Here is a 19,730-nt window from a genome sequence, read left to right as displayed (position 1 = left end):
TTTTAATGATGCCAAGCCCTGAAGCTGGACATCAAAGGAATAAAGCATGAAAAGTATCTGTTCTGTCATAAGATTTATTCAGCGCTCTGTGTCCTAGTTTGGGGGTGTGCAATGTGTGAAAACCGCCTCATTTTCAGCCAGATACAGAGCCCGCATTGAAAAAGCACAAGCCTTGTATAAAGTTTCTTATCTTTATTTTTTAACTTCACTCGAATAAGGAAAACAGAATTAGTTCCATTGGAATTTTATTCACCTGTTTATTTTTATTCTTTTTTTTGAGGATAGTTGCCAGACAATGTTACATTAGTTTCAGGTATACAGCTTATGGATCGGACAAGTTCACAAATTCTGCTATGTTCCTATACTCACCACAAGCATAGGTCTGTCCTGTTATATTGCTCTTACAGTATCGTTGACGATATCTCCTGTGCTGTGCCTCTTATTCCCATGATTTCTTCATTCCCAAACGGGAAGCCAGGATCTCCTACTCCCCTTCGCCCATTTTGCCCCTCCCCCCAGGCCTCCCTGCTCTGGCGACCATCCGTTTGCCCTCCGTATGGTTTTGACGGCGTTGTGTTTGTGAGCAACAGGAGAGGGCATGGCCATGGGCTGAAGGGGTGAAGATAAAAAGAAAAGGAAAAGAGAAGCCGGTGAGGATGGCCTGATACCAGTCTTGCACCCAGGTGCCTACCTCACCCTGTATTCCCTACCATTTCTTCTCTGGCACAGCTGTGTGTTGGAATTTACACAGATGTAGACAATGAAGCCCTTGCACCTTGCAACTTGGCTCCCAAAACAGTTTATCCCATTGTCTACACAGATGCCATTTGAGTGAGAATTTAGAAAATTCAAGAGTTTAGAAAATGATCTCCTCCATCCCTGCCAGAGTCCTTGGAGCTCACAGCGCTTAGAAATAAAACGAGGCTCTCTGATGGGCCTTGCTGTGTACCCACGGGCAGATCTGGCAGATTCACCACTCAGTGTCCCTGGCTTGTGTATATTCTTTTCTGCCCTATGTCCTCCTTCTCCAAGAGCAGGGCCCCTTCAGTGAATGAGTGCCATGCCAGCTGACAGAGAAGGGCACACTGTCTCTGTGGCCAAATGGCCATAAACCATAAGCAGCTGTTGTTTTCCTAAATGTGGTTCAGAGCTTCTGTTCTCCAGCAGAGGGAACAATAGTGCCCCGAAGGTGTCTTTGGCACAAACCGATGCTGGATCTCTAAGAGTGTGTCTGTGAGTTAAATGGTCCAACAATGGAAAAAGCGTCTTGCCCAGAGTCCTGTCGGGCAGCCCTCAGGTTAGAGAGAGCTTTAGACAATGGACACGCTGGACTCAGATCAGCTCCAGTAAGCGATAGCAAAAGCAAACTCTTGACCTTCAGGTGTTTCTATTTCACCAAAGAAATTCTATCACACACCAAGGAATTGATTTTACACAAGGCTGATTTTAAGCTTGGCTTAGTAAAATTCCTCCCTGGAACTTGTTTCCGGAAGGTGGAGAAAAGTTAGCCCAAGTGAGAGTGATTCAGGTGCACTTTGACAGCAGCCAAGCTCATTCCCTGTCTTTAAGGATTTCCTTACAAAGAGGAAGGATACACGTAGTTTTCAAGGAGGGGGTGGAAAGCATTTCCCCTAACTCAGAGTTCCACTGTGGGGTCTGTAGTTTCCAGGAAAATGAACACAGAAGTGCTGGCATGTCTCCACTTACAGGTTTGTTAGTTTGTTTTTGTAAAATTGTCCATAGCTTTCTTTGGATTCTCGGACAAGTCTGCAGACCAGACTAGGTTAAGAACCGGTGCCCTGTGTCCTACATTATTTCACATTCCTCTATCATTAGGGACAGTGACCCTGAAAGCAGAGAGGTCCAATAGTGGAAGATGAACCCGGGCTGTTGCCAAATTCCCTGAATAAGGAAATTGATATCTACCACACATTGATTCCCTCCCAAACGACATTATATACCAACCTCTACTCCTACAGGAAGTGAGATAAGAAATTGTTCTGTCCGCAACAATGCCACCCAGGCATCATCTGTTCCTTTTGTGACACTCAGTATATTTCATAACAGCCTCTCTCTGCCTTTGCCCCTGTCCCAGTAGGAATAGGCCTGGTTCAGCCATCCTTTTGTCCCGGAGAGACTCCCTACCTTACGTACTCCTTCTTGGCAAAGAGTCTTGACTAAAATTATCGCTTGAGTACATCCTGTTCTTGTTTCCATTCTGAACAGTACCTAAAGGGATTATTATAATCCAGGGCTATATAAAGGCATCAAAAGGATTGAGATAATTGAGCTTATCTAAACGTTGATGCCTAAGCAACTAGCCACGAACAATATCCAACTGTACTACAGGGTGTGGTTCTGATGTCAACAGGATAATTGGTGAAACCGTCAGACAGCCAGACTTGACAAAGGGACGTGTTTCCGTGGCCAGACTCTCTCTGTGGCTATTTCTGTTGATACTTTTCATAGTCCACTCTCGGCCCATCCTGAACTACGTGGTCCTTTTACCGGTATTAATCCAATAATTGTAAGGAATTATCAGTGTCCTTTGTCACTCATTCTGCAACTTTCCAAAGTTCAGACTTTACACAGAGAACCTTCGTCCCGGATAGTGTTCTACCAATAGCACCATCTTTCTTGTTTCACTAACACTCCAGGGTGACACATAGCTTATCATCCAGGAGAAATGCCACACGTGACAACAGGTGCACAGACCCTCCAGGCGAACTGGAACATGGTTACCATAACCTGCACAAAACCACGCGATGCTCAGGGATTCATTCATCTCGGTCACACGCTGTACTCGCATCACCTTCCTCACATTTGATCTCTTCTCCCAGATAAGGTGAAAATGGTAGAAGATGCTTTGGGGCAACAAGACAATGAATTCCAAGTTAGGAACTGTCTGAAGAGGGGCATCTGGGTGGTTCAGTCGGTTGAGCCTCCAACTCTTGATTTCAGCTCAGGTCATGATCCCAGGGTCGTGGGATCAAGCCCTGCCTAGGGCTCCACGCTGAGCTTAGAGCTGCTTAAGATTCTCTTTGTCTCTCTCTCTCTCTCTCTCTCCCTCTCTGCCCCTCCCCCACACTTGCATTCTCTCTATGTATAAAGTATTTTTTTTTAATTTTTAACTCACTGAAGAAAAAATAGCCATTTTATAAAAGTCGTGAACTTAGCTGCTCCCTGTGCTGCATTATTACATAGCCCTTTGCTGCAGCCAGCTGCCGTTTTGCCCTTGAACCATCTCATGTTTTTGTTTTTAATGTTTATTTTTGAGAGAGACAGAGCATGAGCAGGGAAGAGGCAGAGAGAGGGGAAGCACAGAATCTGAAGCAGGCTCCAGGCTCCCAGCTGTCAGCACAGGGCCCGACGCGGGGCTCGAACTCACAAACCGCGAGCTGTGAGATCATGACCCGAGCTGAAGTCGGATGCTTGACTGAGTGAGCCACCCAGGCGCCCCCCATTTCATGCTCTTTTACATGCCCATTAGGCCATGTTGTATTTAAAACCTGATTTTTCTCCCCACATTCCATATAAACTTAAAGCATCATTTGGTAATCAAGTAATCAAAAAAACAGCTACAGAATCGATACCAGAATTGCCAGGAGCTAAGGATACAATAAAAACCAACCCGTGCTCATTCTTTCTTCTTTCCACAGATTCGAAACGTGGCAGCAAATCTCTGCGTGGACAGCAAGCACGGAGCCACAGGCACCGAGCTGAGGTTGGATATCTGTGTCAAGGACGGTTCTGAAAGGACGTGGTCTCATGAACAGGTAAGTGACAGGTGTAAGCGGGGCTGAGGCAGGCGTGGAAGGATGCAGTGAGAACAGACCTCTGGGCGGGACACGCGGACCTGCCCAGTTCTGTCACTAACCAGCGAGGCAGTTACGTGAACGACTCCACTTCTTTGTTTCCCTCGCGGCTCAGAGAAGCTGCGATAATCAATTACGATCATGTATACAAATGTGCTTTCAATAATAGAAAGGATGCTAGAAATGTTGACTGTGACCCCAGGCTTATATTTCCTTTCCCAGAAGGAGAGTCTTCAAACCACGAAGAGCCTCTATGGTGTCATGTAACTCTTCCAACTAAGTTTCATGGTTTTATTGAAAGACTCTGTGTTATTTTGTCAGCTTTCGTGACTTTGCCTAATCTTATTTTCCCCTCTGGCTGTATGTTGAAAAGAATACTTTACATACCCCTCTTGTTGTAGCAGTTTGTAATCTTATACATGAAGGTAACTTTGAAGCAGTAACATCTCCACACACGGGCTTCGTGGGCTGGTGCAAGATTAGGTATTGCCTTTGATTGAAAAGCCTTTCAGTGCGCTTCTGTTCATTGAGTGAGTTGTGAGTCCCGTCCACTTGGAACACGGATGGTCTTTAGGAGGGAGTTTCCTCACACTGTGTCACTTGAAAAAAAGAAAGGAGAGTGGGTAGAATTGTGTCTGCCCCTTTTTATTGTTTTAATTGTTAATTATGAAAAGTCAAATAGGAAACTATATATAAATAGATATATACTAATAGAAAAACTAATATAAACTATTATAGCACATCTGGGCGCACTCATTACACAGATTTAACAAGTATCTACAGCTATCGCCATCTTTTTTTAAGTTTATTTATTTATTTTGAGAGAGAGAGAGAGAGTGTGTGTGTGTGTGTGTGTGTGCGTGGGAGGGGGAGAGAGAGAGAGAAAGGGAGAGGGAGAATCCCAAGTACGTTCCAACTGTCAGTGTGGAGCTCAACACAAGGCTCAAATTCATGGAACCGTGAGATCATGACCTAAGCCAAACCCAAGAGTCTTAACTCTTACCCGACTGAGCCACCCAGGCATTCCTGCCAAATTTTTTAAAAGAATAGAATTTGTAGATACAGTTAAAGCCCCTTCCCCATCCTACTCCTCTCTCTCCCTCTACTAAAGGATACATCCCCAATTCAGGAGAGTATAACCCACCTGTGCTTTGGTTGTCAGAAGGGTCCCTAATTTCTCTCTTAAAAAACCGAAAACAGTAGACCAACAGTTTCCAGTAAGGCTCTCGCCCTCTCCTTTAGCATATTCCTCAAGTGTCCATCTTGTATATTCAACCAGTGAAGACACGCTGTGCCCAGCCTAGGATCTTAAAGAATTGGCACCTCCCTGTCCCCACCCCACTATCCCTTCCTACCGCACCCGTAGCCTGCGTTACAGGGGAGAGCAGCATGACTCAAGGAAGCGGTCGCACAGCATGTACACAACACAGCCCGGAACCAGAGCAGTCAGCCCCCGAACCACCTCCGCCGCCCCTCTAGCCGCTGATCTGGGCCTTTCCCTCTGACCCACAACCTTGCGGTGTTCTGGAAGGATCGTGGGCCTCTCAGTCAGGCCAACCTAGATTTCAGCCACTCTAACCTGTGTGATCTTGTGAAATGGTTAAGCCTTTCGAAGCTGGTGTTCCTCCTCTGTAAATAGGGACAATAATGTTCACCTCACAAATGGGGTTCCAATGAGAAGAAAGCACGTCTAGGATATAACAGCATCTTGCATGTGTGGTAGGGGCAGAATAAATACGCTTTCCCTTCTACCTTCTGACATCTCCTCCCCCAGCTCACTTCCTACTAACTCCAAATTAGAAATTTCTCTCAGGCCCAAGGCAGCTGCCAACACCAAATACTATTTGTCATTCACTCAAGTATATCCTCCAGGATATGGACGTTTATCAGATGGGTTTTAAAGAAGGCTCTGCAGCTCCGGGATTTACGAATAGGAAGGTAATGTCAGTAAACTCTGACTTGCCTCCTCCTTCCTCCACCTCTTTGTATGAGCACCACAGGGATGCTACCAGGGATGTGAGGAATAGTGCTGGCTTGTCACCTCTACAAAGCAATTCCTACCTCAGCCTGGGAGTCGGAGAGAAGGCTTCACAGACCTATCAGTAAGACCCACGTGTAGAGTGCGAAAGGATATTTTAAGAAGAAACAGAAGCATGTTATGGGGAAAATCTAGGTCTGTGAGGCTAACTTCCTCTCTGCCACAGCTGTTCAGCCCAACCAGGGAACATACCTCACCAGCTGGTTGATAAAGAAGTATGTGCGCCTGCCTGAATGCCTGAATCAGGTTTAATATTTCTGTCCCCTGGCATGTTCTAGAGGGAAATAGGCTCTGGACCACAGATTTTATTTGACGGCTAAAAAATAAATATAAATAAAGTCAACTACATGGCATACGCTTTAAAAATGGTTAGTTTATTATCCCCCCCCCCCCCCCCCCAGCCTCGGGCTGAACTGGAAAAATCTATGACACGTAATACAAGAAATAGCCACCAGAGGGCAGCACTAGACAAGCAGACAACTATGTAAGAGGCCCAAAAAGACCAGTTTGATACCATTCTTTAAAAAGATTTCTTCCCTACAGATTTCTGAAAAGAGAGCTACAAGGAGATTAAACAAAGTTGACAGGAGGTTTAAAAAAAAAAAGGAATGATATTTGAAATATGTATCACCATATATTGACTTGGTGATTAAAGCATTACAAGCTGCTTTGTTTTTCCGATAATTAACTGTGAGCCTTATTCATTGTATTACTCAACGATTTATATGAATTAAGACTCGTTCTCCTACATTTAGATTAAAATTCTTGGGTGAAAAAAGAAGTATATCAGAGCAGGAAAATTGTAGGTATCCTTTTAATCCAAAAGCATTCAAAGAACACAAAAGGGGCATTTATTAGAGTTGAAATGATTGTTTTTAACAAGTGGCAAAAATAAAATACAAATGAATAAAGAAAATAATTACGTGGGAGATAGTGGACAGTCTATTGAAGCACCTGTATAGGAAAATGCCTTTTGTTGCAGAACACCGGTGATGACTAATTTGGCTTCTATGAAGGAAGCAATTTGTGCGATTCATTTTTCCAGGGCCATCTATTTAGCTGTTTGAGATCACTGCAGCATTGTGTACTGGCTTTCAGTTTCCTTTAGGGACCAAGACAGAAAGAGAAAAATAGAACCTAATAAGGCTGGAAAGAATATCTTCCAAATGCCATTAATGAGGCCAAGGGAGAGGAGGGGAGAGAGGAGCCAGAACCCTCTGTGGCCTACAGTTTGGACAGGCAGCAGGCTCTGATCTCATGCTGGGGAGGAGGCACGGCGGCACAGCAGGCCTTCCTCCTGCTGTAGAGGCAGATTCCTTCTGCAAGACCTGGAGAGGAGATGTGCGGACGGACGGAGATGGGAGCAAGTCAGTGCATGTGGTAAAGGACAGATTCTGGGACACAGAGCCTCACTCTCAGCACGGGGCATAGGTGGGCTCCAACTGCAAGGAGGAATGTGCAATATCTCGGATTTCTGTCAACCATATAACAAGGAAATAAAACATAACTACCCACGGAGAGAAAAATGTTTTCAATCTTCTGAAATCAGGTAGCAAGATCAAGTAATAAATGTATTTGCAGGACTAAGTCTAGCAAAGCTTATTCATATGATACAGCACAAACCCAGGCAACATTACATACACCTCATTGATATTAAAGCAAAGACGTATTCATTACGTATCATTCTGGATCTATATTTAAAAGTATCACCTAAAAGAAACAAGTGGAGAGATGAACATCAACTGACTCTAAAATTGAGGGATTTGGGGTTGAAAACAATCAAGAGTATGTGGATCCTGAGGAACTTAACAGAAACCCATGGGGGAGGGGAAGGGAAAAAAAAAAAAAAGAGGTTAGAGAGGGAGGGAGCCAAACCCTAAGAGACTCTTAAAAACTGAGAACAAACTGAGGGTTGATGGGGGGTGGGAGGGAGGGAAGGGTGGGTGAGGGGTATTGAGGAGGGCACCTTTTGGGATGAGCACTGGGTGTTGTATGGAAACCCATGTGACAATAAATTTCATATTTAAAAAAAAGATTTAAATCAAATATCAAATAAATAATACAGAGAAGAGTTCTTAGAAAAAGAAAAGAAAAGAAAACAATCAAGAGTTATTGTACAGGAAACCTGAATGAAATCTAAATATTTCCATCAGTAAGAAACAGCCCAAAGGTAAGAGACAAACTATAAATGCCACAATAACATCATAAAATGAAAACAATGAAAATAACTTTCATAATGTCTGCTTGCTCCTGGTTTGACAAAATCGCACACAAGGAAGTGTGCCTAATGAATGAAAGGCTCAATGCCTGATTGGTTTGACATGGCCATTAGGATAAGATAAATGACAAGAGAAAGCATTTCAAAGACACAAGAGAGAAAGATTTTTAGCTAATGAGAGTTGCAGAAGAATAAAGCAGTTGATATAATCTGGAAATATGTCACTTGGGACGCAGGAAAGCAATCACCACATACTCACGATGATGATGATGATGGTGGTGGTGATGATACAGCATAAATACTCTGAAAACTACCAGCCAACAATCAATCTACAAATCTGGGAATGATTATCGCACTATAATGACAAACTTAGAAACAAGAAAAAAAGTCACCTAAGGAGCCCTGGGATATAATTCGGACAATAGATGAATAAGATCCAGCTAATAAAAATAATAAGAAAAATAAAAAGAAAGCAAGAAGTAATATATATATATATATATATATATATATTTTTTTTTTTTTTTTTTTTTTCCCCCTCAACTGTGTAATGACCAACTGTGCTAGGTAATAATAACAGCCCCTTTCAACTCTGGCCTTCTACGTATATGGAAACCAAAAAGAGAAGGAAAGGCACAGAGGGAAATGGAAAAAAGCATGGGTTTGACTGTTTATAGTACCAAGAAAGTGTGATATTTAAATGAAATTAAGACCTAATCAGTGCCAATGAGAAGTTTGTAGGACAGGAAATTTCTGTTTCAGGAATAGGTAACTAAGCCGAGAATCATCGAAGATGAAAGTTCAAAAAATAATATTATTATTGATATTATTCTAATTAGACACAAACAGCCCAAATTTATTTAAAGAACTAACAAGACCAACTGCTTTATCTTGTCAGTTATCCCAGTGTAGTTTCTGTTAGTAGAATGGACGCAAGTTTTCATTCATTCAATAGAAATTTTATTGGACGTTTATTATATGTTCTGAATTGTTCTGCATGCTAGAAATGTAAAGATAAAAAAGATCAATCCTACCATTAAGGATCTCACTGTCTAGTGAGGGTACAGACACATAAATGGGCAATCATGACGAAATAAGGTAAAGGATGAGAAGGAGTCAGGGGGTTCAAAGAGGAAGGCTTCTTGGTTGGGTGGGCACCTGAACTAATCTTAAAGAACTGATGACTATGAACTAGGTTGGCTGGTGAATGTTGGCCTTCCAACCGGAGGGACTCTCATGAACAAAGTCACAGAAGGGAGTAAAGAGCCTGATTAGTGCCAAGAACTACTAATGTTTTTGAATTGAGATATAATTGTCATACAACTTATATTAACTTCAGTTGTATAACATAAAGATTTAATATTTGTATGTATTGTGAGATGATCACTACAGTAAGTCTTGTTAACACATACCGCCATACATAGTTACAGAATTTGTTTTTCTGGTGGTGAGAACCGTTCAGATCTACTCTCTTAGCAATCTTCCAAATGAGTTGTTGTAGCTGGAACCTAAACTAAAGGGAAAGGAATGCAGCTGGGAAAAAAAAATGGCAAAGGCAGGATGGTGGAAATTTCTTTATACGTTAAAGAGTTTGAACTATATTCTCTAAGGGTTATGGGAAAACGTGGTTAGATTTCAGGTTGAGAAGTAATATGGTCAAAGAGTTACGAAGGAACCAAAAAAGGAAGGTGGGACAGAAACCAGTTGGGAAGTCATTTCAGTAGTCCAGACAAGAAATATTGAGAGCAAAGATAGTGGAGATAAAGAGAAGAAGGGACTGCTTCCAGCAATATTCAGGAGACAAGAATGGTAACACTTGCTAATGGATTAAGCAGTGAAGGTAAGGGAGACAAAGGACCTAAAAATGAAAGACTCCCAGCTTGGCAAGCGAGTGCTATGACTACCAGTTAAAACAAAATAAAGGAGTAGGAACAGGTTTAGGACGACAGAAAATCAACTTGAATTTAAGATATTTTGAATGTGAGATGTCCGTGGGATGTACAGATGGGAAATTGTACGCAGAGTGGGACATATTACAGATGATAAGTTATCAATGTATGGGCGAGTCATCAATGTATTGACCTGAGCAATGAGAGAAGGCACAAGGACTGTAGCAATGAGAGACCGCACAATTTCTCTTCATGAACCTATTTCAAATGCCTAACCTAAGACCCTTGTCCTTCTATTTAAAGCATTCTCTTTGGTCCCGTCTTCCAGGAAAACAGAATACAGTCACTCACCGTTACGCAGGCAATCAACTTTCAGATGTTCGGTTTAGAGCATTTCTTTCCGATTTTCTTAACCCATTTTTTTTTCAAGTCTTCTGCAGTTTCCCTATCACTTCACTGTTTTTGTTAGCCATCCCTGGTATTTTGCCAGATTCTCTACATTTTCTTACCCGGGTAGGACCTAAAAACTGGAATATTCCGAGGGCCTGGTCAGTGCCAAGTGTATTATCTACACACAGTTCAGCATTGTGCTCACTGTTGTATCAGCAGGGCCCCTCTGTCAGTTCTTTATCTTGCCATTCACAGCTTGGCTTCACAAAGGCCACCTTAAGTCCTGCTGTAAGAATTACATAACCTCATTGAAATCTTAGAATTGGAAGAAAGCGTAGGGCTCATCCAGTCCATTTCCCCGCTTACTTGAGGATTTCTCCTCCTGAACTCCTTAAGTGGTTGACCATTTCCCTTATAGAAGTGTTTTTTCTTAATTAAATATATTGTGAAATTCACTTAGTGCTTAGTGCCTCCTAAGTAGCATTTTTTTTTTAATGTTTATTTACTTTTGAGAGAGAGAGAGAGAGACAGAGCATGAGCTGGGAGGGGCAGAGAGAGAGGGAGACACAGAATCTGAAACAGGCTCCAGGCTCTGAGCGGTCAGCACAGAGCCCGACGCGGGGCTCGAACTCACAAACCGTGAGATCATGACCTGAGCCAAAGTGGGACGCTCCACCAACTGACCCACCCAGGCACCCCAAGTAGCATTCTTTTAAATAATACAATGGGAAGGACAGGATAGAATAGACTAAAATAGGAAAAGATTGGTTGGAACTATCAGAGTCCATTACATGCAGTAAGGACAACAATCCTTTCGTGAAGCTTCTGTTTTCACTTGGGGAGCAGGAATCCGTGTGTGTGTAAACTTGATCTCTTACCATGCGTTACAGTCCAAAACTTTCTACGTTGCCCTGCTGAATTACTCTTACCAACTCCAGAAAATTAATCTGCCTATTCTTTGCTTCATTAAGCTTAGCTTCCATTTAAATCAAATTTTTCAAACTGCTGGCATCAGTCCAGCTCAGCTCGGCCTCCCGTCCTTTTGCAGTCAATCTGCTTATTTGGGCTAACTGCGCAGCACTTGATCCAGTAACATTTTATCTAAACGAAGAATGTAAAGGGCGTCTTCCCCTCCCACCCCTCCCCTTCCATCTTCCCCCTGCCGCTCCCCTCCCTCTTCTTCTGTCCCTCCCTCCCTCTCTCCTGCTCTCACTCTCTCTTTCTTCCCATGCCATGCCTCTGTCATTTTTCCTGGTTCCTCGTTGGGAAATCCTCATTCGTAATTTTTGGCAGCCCAGGCCAAAGGCGCCACCGTTGCTGCTACAGAGCTTTATGATTCATGCCTTTTTCAGCACCTCTAGTAAGGCGAGACGGAGTTCTTTGCTGGTAACTCACAAAGCAGAAGCGCCAGGTTGCAGAAAGACCTCCCTTGCTCTCCAGACTCTCCGAACTAAACTCACTGTCGCTCTTCCGCTGTGGTTGTTTTGTTAGCTCTTTACTTTGGGATGGAGAGAAGATATCCGACCCGGGGAGCCACTTCACACCCGAAAATTCTGCTTCGATGCAATCTCGCACAACAGCCCGGTCACTCTCTATGACTGTCACGGCATGAAGGGGAACCAGCTCTGGGGATACAGAAAGGTAAGACTCAGTTCCCCGCAGGCATCCTCAAACTGCTGGGCCTAAGGTTTCTCACTCAAAGTCTGTTGGCTGGTTAACACACTGTTTTTATTTAAACTGTTACCTGGACACAAGCGTGCACGTTTGGCGGGGCGCCTGGGTGGCTCAGTCGATTGAGCCTCAGACTTCCGCTCAGGTCATGATCTCACGGTTCATGAGTTCGAACTCCACAGGGAGTTCACTGCTCTCAGCACAGAGCCCGCTTTGGGTCTTCTGCCCCCTCTCTCTGTGCCCCTCCCCTGCTCTCATGCTCTCTCTCAAAAATAAATAAAACGTTTTTTTTAAAGTATGCACATTTGGCTCAGGCATTTGGAGATCACCAGCAAAGATTAAAGATAAAGCTTGCTGGAAGGGGCATTGCTTTTGGCTTTGCTTGCTATGTGTGCACCCATCACAACCAGTTATGTCTGAAAAATGGTTTGGGGCCACAACACGCTCAAGTGAAGGGACTTGTCTTAACCCAGACAACTCCCAGATGGAGGGACCACTTACCCAATAAACAAATGGACACATGTGTAATTTTTAAGAACCTCAAGTCGCTCGCCCGCACACACGCACACATTAACATCCATTTATTATATATCTTAATCCCATTTGCTTGGGAGCTGTCTGGGTTAAGACGAAGTTATAACAATCCACACTCATGGGGAGGCAATTGTTGCAACCTTTCTACAGAAACTGACCCATTTGTAATTTGGCCAAAATCCTGTCCAAGTATGACAAAGGAGAATTTATTTGGGAGACTTTAAGGTTTAAAGAACTGGGCCACCTGGGCAGCTCAGGTCAAGCACCCGAATCTTGATTTCATCTCAGGTCATGATCTCACTGTTCGTGCAATTGAGCCCCACATTGGCTCTGCACTGACATGTGCAGCCTGCTTGGGATTCTCTCTCTCCCTCTCTTTCTCCCCTCCCCTGCTCTCTCTCACACGCAAAATAAATAAATAAGCTTAAAAGAAAGTTTAAAGAATTATAAAGTTAACATTTAATGACAGAAAAAATAGTTCAAAAGCAAATTTAAAAATCACATTTAACTGAGTTGATAAAGAGCAATTAAATTTGTATTTTAAAATATTTTCATTAAGTTGTCTCTTGATAACTTTTTAGGGTGCTATACAAATTTTTTTTTTCCAACTCCTTTGGTTTTTAAGGCAGGACTTGGCTGTCAATTAGCAAATACTCCATAAGCTCCATTGTACCCTTCAAGTTCGTAGAACTGCCGGGGACCTTCCCAGCCAGAAAGATGACACCCTGTGTTTGCCTTTTCACACCCTAGCATAATTCGGGCTTACTCTAAACTATACAGAAAATGCCACCCCCACCACTTTAATCATGAGCTTTGGCTCTCCTGTGGGGAGGTAAACAGTATCCTAAGGGATACAAGAAAGCTAAAGGGAAGAATCTGCCGAGAATCAATATGGGGGATCACTGGTTTTGATATTTGTTCCCTCACTTGATAGATTTCTGGTTTCCCCCTCTTAGCGGTGGACACCTAAAATTCTACTCAAAGGCAGACCTATTTGTACAAGTATATTCTGCACAGCACCACTCGCATAGCATCTGGCAGGCTGTGGCTATGTGTCCAGAAAAGTACAACACATCAGTTGTATCCTTCTGTTTTCCTTACAAAATGCATCACAGATGATTAATCTTGCCAACCCCTCTTTGTTATTCAATATGGTACAAGCTACGGGTGGTGCAATAATCAAGTTGTTTTGTTTTTATGGTTATATTCTGGCCTTTAAGAAGTTACTTTCTGGGCACATCGATAATCTACCTGAGTCACCATTTCCCTAGTTTGCTGGCTTTCCCTAGTGAACAGACCGTTTCTCGTTATTGTACATTTATAGCATGAGAGACAGAACATTCAATAATGTGCAATTAAGCCAAGAAAATATAGTTGTTTTCATTAGGGAGCTTACAAAAGCTTACAGATGGATAAAACAAACTAATACACATGCACACAGAGCTCCTGGAGAGGAAAAAAAAAATGGCTGTGGTGATTTCAAGAGGTAACTCTTAGAGCTTTAACACTGTAAACCTTCCAGGACCCTAAGGGACTTGTGAAAAGGAGCGGCCACAGGATGCACTTGTGCTGTGGCTCCTTTTCTCAGTTGCTTTTGTAGCTGTTGGCCTTGCATTACTTAGCAAAAGGTTACATGCGCTGTGTATTTATATAACAAGCAAGGTATTTATACATAATCAGGAACAAGCCAAAGGCTCAAAATGGAAAGTTTCTGAAATATCTCATCTTGGTCGATGACTCAGGCTTATTCAGATGCACCTGTTTTTGAAAGTGCTTCTTGTTTATCCCATGGATTATTCCCAAGGCATAAAGAGAGAAAGCACAAAGAGAGAAGTGTCTCCGGGGTGTTACCTTGTTTATTTGGATGCGCTACCTGGCCCTGGGAGCTTCCAGATAATTTAGCATCTTTTGAGTCAGCTTTGGAGCTCCCTCCTTTTATTAGCATATTCATGAATAAACAAGATTCCTAAGACTCTACTAATTGCCTAAAGGACCACAGTGGGCCATCTCCTAAGCTCCTAAGGTAATCATCATCATCATCTCCAACTGTTAAGGAGGCACTGAGCTAGTGCTTTACCCACATTCCCTCAAACCTCGCAACGACCTAGATTCTATTATGTATAATTCACGGAGAAAGAAACCAATACCAGCATATTTGTGCTGGAGCCAACATTCAGATTCAGGTGCATCTGGCTTTCAAGTCATTAGCTTTGGGGCCCCTGGTGGCTCAGTCGGTTGAGCCTCCGACTTCGACTCAGGTCACGACCTCACAGGTCCATGAGTTCGATCCCCGTGTCGGGCTCTGTGCTGACAGCCCAGAGCCTGGAGCCTGCTTCTGATTCTTTGTCTCCCTCTCTCTCTGCCCCTCTGCCACTCATGTTCTCTCTCTCTCTCTCTCTCTCTCTCTCTCAAAAAGTAAATAAATATTTAAAAAAATTTAATAATAAATAAAGTCTTTACTTTTTCCCCTGCCATGCTCTTAAATGGGATCAGTGTTCCCTGGGAGAGTTCCAATGCCTACTGGATTCAGCACCACTGATAGCAGCCAACCTTTCCTCCAGCTACGTGACAATTTCTTAGAAAAGGAAGGTGACCAGATGCTACTTTGCTTGAGTGGGTGAAGGTTGTTGTCAGGTCCCACTTTCTGACCCATCGGCAGCCGTTGGCTCCCAGTTGTTGTAATTTTTTTTTCAGGAAGACTTTTGGGTTGTTTCCCAGCTTTATTGAGATATAATTGTCATATAACATTGTGTGCATTTAAGGTGTAGAATGCAATAATTTGATATATGCATATATTGCAAGGAGACCCCCACTATCAGTTTAGTTAACACATCCATCACCTTACATGGTTATGATTTTTTCTGTGATGAAAACTTTTAAGCTCTACTCTCTTAACAACTTTCAATATACAACACTGTATTGTTAACTATAGTCACCATGCTATGCATTACGTCCCTAGAACTTACTCATCTTATAACTGGAAGTTTGTACTTTTGACCACCTATATCCATTGCCCCACCCTCCCCAGCTTTCAGTTATTCTTATATGTGAGTCATTGCTACCACAAAAAAGGGGGTAAGGATCCCTATTTTATTGTCTCGTAACTAGGTTCCCTTATACAAGCGTGTCCCACAATAGCAAGTACCACGGGGAAAGAATCTCATTCTTGGTTTTTCTTTTACCACCAGGGGGACCCCTCTTACAAAAACAATGACTTGTTGAAATGACCTCCGTAAAAATATTTAAATTATCAGCAAATATCCAAAATAAAAAACTCTCATCCCTCTTCTTCAACCCCTAAATCTAATTAGTCACTAAGACTTGTCAACCCCCTCCTTGGCCAATATCTCTAAAATCTATCCTCTCGGCCATGCCTATAGCCCCTGACCTAATTGCAGCCCTTCTTATCTGACCCCTGGATTACTGTTAAGAGCTACCTCAAAGGTCATCCTGCCTATCCCTTCCCTCTCTAACCCAGCTTCCATTGTGAAGTCAGAGAGAGTTTATACAAAATCTGGTCATTGTACTTGGTTTCACACGAAGTAAAAGATAAAGTGCCTTTTTGTAGTTCTTATCCTGACCCTTCACGATCTGGTCAACATAATGATTGCCTATGATGCCTAACACATCCCAAACTGTAGTGTGATCTTGAATAAGTTATTTTGCATCTATGAGTTTCAACTTCCTTATCAACATCATAGGGATAATAATTAAGTGAGTTAAACTTAACATGCAAAAATTAGTTTCTGACCACATCATCAAATTTACACCCATGTGGGTGACAAATGCACTTTTTACATTGAAAAAAAATACCACATTGATATACCACAACACTACAGTAACCTATCTTAAGCAATATTAACTGTTGCTTCCGCCCCTCAAAAAATTAAGAGCTATTTCCCTTGTTCCTTTATAAATACACATTTTTATTGGCATATAATATGTACTTAATTTGGGTTTCCCTAGATGTATACCTGATGTGAGAATTTGAGAGTGTTTTATTTGGGAGATGGTCCCCCAAAATCTTGGTGGGAAGGAGGTAAGTGGACAGGGAGGGGGTGGGAGTCAATAAAGGGTGCATTATCAAGCAGGTACCACTGTGAGCAATTAGAACTCAATCCTACCAAAAATCTCTGGAGACGGTATAGGGCATGTATCAGAGAGCAAATAAACTCACTTAATCTTTGGTTAATATTATTCCTAAGGGGAGGGGAGTTTATTCTCAGACATCTCTCAGCGGTTCCTCTTATGGACAGAACTGTTCCTGTGGCCAGAAACAGCCTTTAGGGAGTGATACACGGTGGCCCAGCATTGGGAGTTGGGTGGACCTATACTGAGTTGGTGAGACCTGAAGAGCTATGGGCAGGGTGCAGACACTACATGAGAATCCAGTTCCTCCACATTTTGGTCAACACTTGGCATTGTTTCTTTTTCTTTCCCCTTTTTCATTCTGTGGTTGTAGAGTGATATCACATGCTTGTTAGCTGTTTTGGGTATCTTCTTTGTGAAGGACCTGTTAAGTCTTTGACCGTTTTTTAAGATGGATTGTTTGATTCTTTCTTATAAATGTTTGGGAGGACATTTAAAATATATCTAGATACAAGTGTTTTGTTGGATATACATATTGTAAATATCTTATTCCAGTTGATGTCTTGCCTTTTCTTTCTCATGGAATATCTTGATAAAGAGCTATTCTTTATCATTAGTGTTTTTTGTGTCTTCTTTAGGAAATATTTTCCACACCAAAGTCATGAAGATAGTCTTCTAAGTCATCTTTGGAAGACTTATTGTTTAATCTTCTACTTTTTGGTATATAATTCCCTGAAATATTTTTATGTGTACAGTGTAATATGGGATCGATTCCTTTTTCATATTTATATCAAACTGATCAATCATCATTTATTAAAAAGACCATTTCCTTTCCCACTACATGTAAATATCACTTTTTGTCAAAGTCAAGGGACCTTATATACGTGGGTCTATCTATGAATCCTCAAGCTTTTACCAGCTAAGACTAAATAGTCTTAGCCATATAAAAAGTAACCTAATGGAAATAAGCTAACTTAATCAAATAAGAGGTGTATCTCCAAAAACCCACAACAGCCATTCACTCTTAGTGGTGAGATGTTAAAGCTTTCCTCCAGAGACTGGTAATAAAATACAATGTCTGCTATCATCACTTCTGTTTTACATTGTACAGGATGACCTACCCAGAATAATCAAGCAAGATAAAGAAATTGCAACATACGAGAATTGGAAAGGAACAAATAAAACAGTCAATTCACAGATGACATAGTTGGATATACAGAAAATCCAAAAGATTATACATCTAAATTATTAAAATTTATAAATACCTTTAGCATAGTCTCGGATACAAGGTAAATATAAGAAAAGCAAATGTCGGGGCACCTGGGTGGCTCAGTCGGTTAACTTGGCTTTGGCTGACTTTGGCTCAGGTCGTGATCTCACAGCTTGTGAGTTTGAGCCCCACATCAGGCTCTGTGCTGACAGCTCAGAGCCTGAAGCCTGCTTTGTATTCTGTGTCTGCCCCTCTCTCTGCCCCTACCCTGCTCATGCTCTGCCTCTGTCTCTCAAAAAATAAACATTACAGTTTAAAAAAAAGAAAAGCAAATGTCTATATGCCAGCAACAACAACAAAATAAATAAATAATGAAATTCAAAAACAATTTCATTTGATCACCATGAAAAGCATCACATGAACAAAAACAAATCTCACAACAAATGTGAAAGATCTTTACACAGAGAGCTACCAAACATCACTAAGAGGAATTTAAAGCTATATAGAGGGATCATGTTTAAGAATAAGAATCAATATTGTGAAGATAACAGTTCTCAAAAAGGTATGTACATTTAATGCAAAACCAATCCAAATCCCAGCAGGCTCATTTGTCTGAATTGATAAACTGATCCTGAAATTTATATGGAAATGAAAAGGCCAAGAATAGCCAAGAAAATGTTGACCAAGGAAAAGAAAAAATATCAAACATTAGGAAAGTGCCAGGTTCCAGGACATTGTAAAAGAACCCTTAAGGCAGTGTGCTACTGTCATAAGGTAAGCCTGACTGAGGCTCTCTAGAAGGGGAGGCCTGGGTATTGGTATTTTTTGAAGGCTCCTAAAACATTCTTATGGGCAGCCAGATGGAGAATCCCTTTTCAAGCTCCAATGTTTACCTATTTTCTTTACCCTGTCTGTCCCTCCTGCTTTGGCTGGAACTTGCCCCCTTATTTGTATTCCTATATCATTTTGTTTTTTTTGTACCTGTAACATTATATTCTGCATAGTTAGTCTTCCTTTATAGATGTTAACTACCTGAGGGCAAGAACTTTTCTTTTATTTCTGTTTGGCCTGCTTAATATCTAATATATAGAAGTTGTTAAATAAGCATTTTTAAATGGATTAAAGAAACACTGGGTTCAGTTATTGAAATGATCTTCTTCATGAACCCCAAGTTGTGATGGATAAAATGTAACAAATATTCATGGAAGCAACCCAAATGTCCATTAATAGATGAATGGATAAAGAAAATGCCTAATATATATATATATATATATATATACACACATATATATGTGTGTGTGTGTATATATATATATATATATACACACACACACATATATATATGTATATATACACACACACACATATATATGTGTATATATATATATACACACACACATATATATATGTATACACACACACACATATATATGTGTATATATATACACACACACACATATATATGTGTATATATACACACACACACACATATATATATACACATTGATATATATCATTCATAATATACATTGAGATATATATGTGTATGTGTGTAATGGAATATTATTCAGCTATAAAAAAGGATGAGATCTTGTCATTTGCAACAATATGGATGGACTTGGAGGGTATAATGCTAAGTGAAATAAGTCAGTCAGTGAAAGACAGATATCATACGATTTCACTTGTATGTAGAATCTAAAAAACAAACGAACAAACAAACAAAAAGCAGAAACAGGCCCACAAGTACAGAGAACAAACTGATGTTTGCCAGAGGGGAGAGGGATGGGGAGTTGGACAAAAAGAATGAAGGGACGTGAAAGGTAGAGGCTTCCAGTTATGGAACGAGTAAGTCATAGAGATTAAAGCTACAGCATAGGAA

General features: G+C 41.5%; 1 protein-coding gene across 4 annotated transcripts in view; it reads left to right on the top strand.

Annotated features, from left to right (window-relative positions):
* GALNTL6 (polypeptide N-acetylgalactosaminyltransferase like 6) overlaps window positions 1-19,730 on the top strand; it is a 1,179,553-nt gene that overhangs the window by 1,148,654 nt on the left and 11,169 nt on the right. For all 4 annotated transcript variants that reach the window (XM_027068962.2, XM_053216708.1, XM_053216709.1 and 1 more), the window contains 2 exons: window positions 3,660-3,776; window positions 11,839-11,988. In XM_027068962.2, the coding sequence (XP_026924763.1) occupies window positions 3,660-3,776; window positions 11,839-11,988 (267 nt within the window). The remainder of the gene's footprint in view (window positions 1-3,659; window positions 3,777-11,838; window positions 11,989-19,730) is intronic.

This window comes from Acinonyx jubatus, chromosome B1, assembly GCF_027475565.1.
Source record: "Acinonyx jubatus isolate Ajub_Pintada_27869175 chromosome B1, VMU_Ajub_asm_v1.0, whole genome shotgun sequence".
Classification (NCBI taxonomy): Eukaryota; Metazoa; Chordata; class Mammalia; order Carnivora; family Felidae; genus Acinonyx; species Acinonyx jubatus.
Note: the sequence above shows the minus strand (reverse complement) of the source record. Positions and strands in the feature narration are given on the sequence as shown.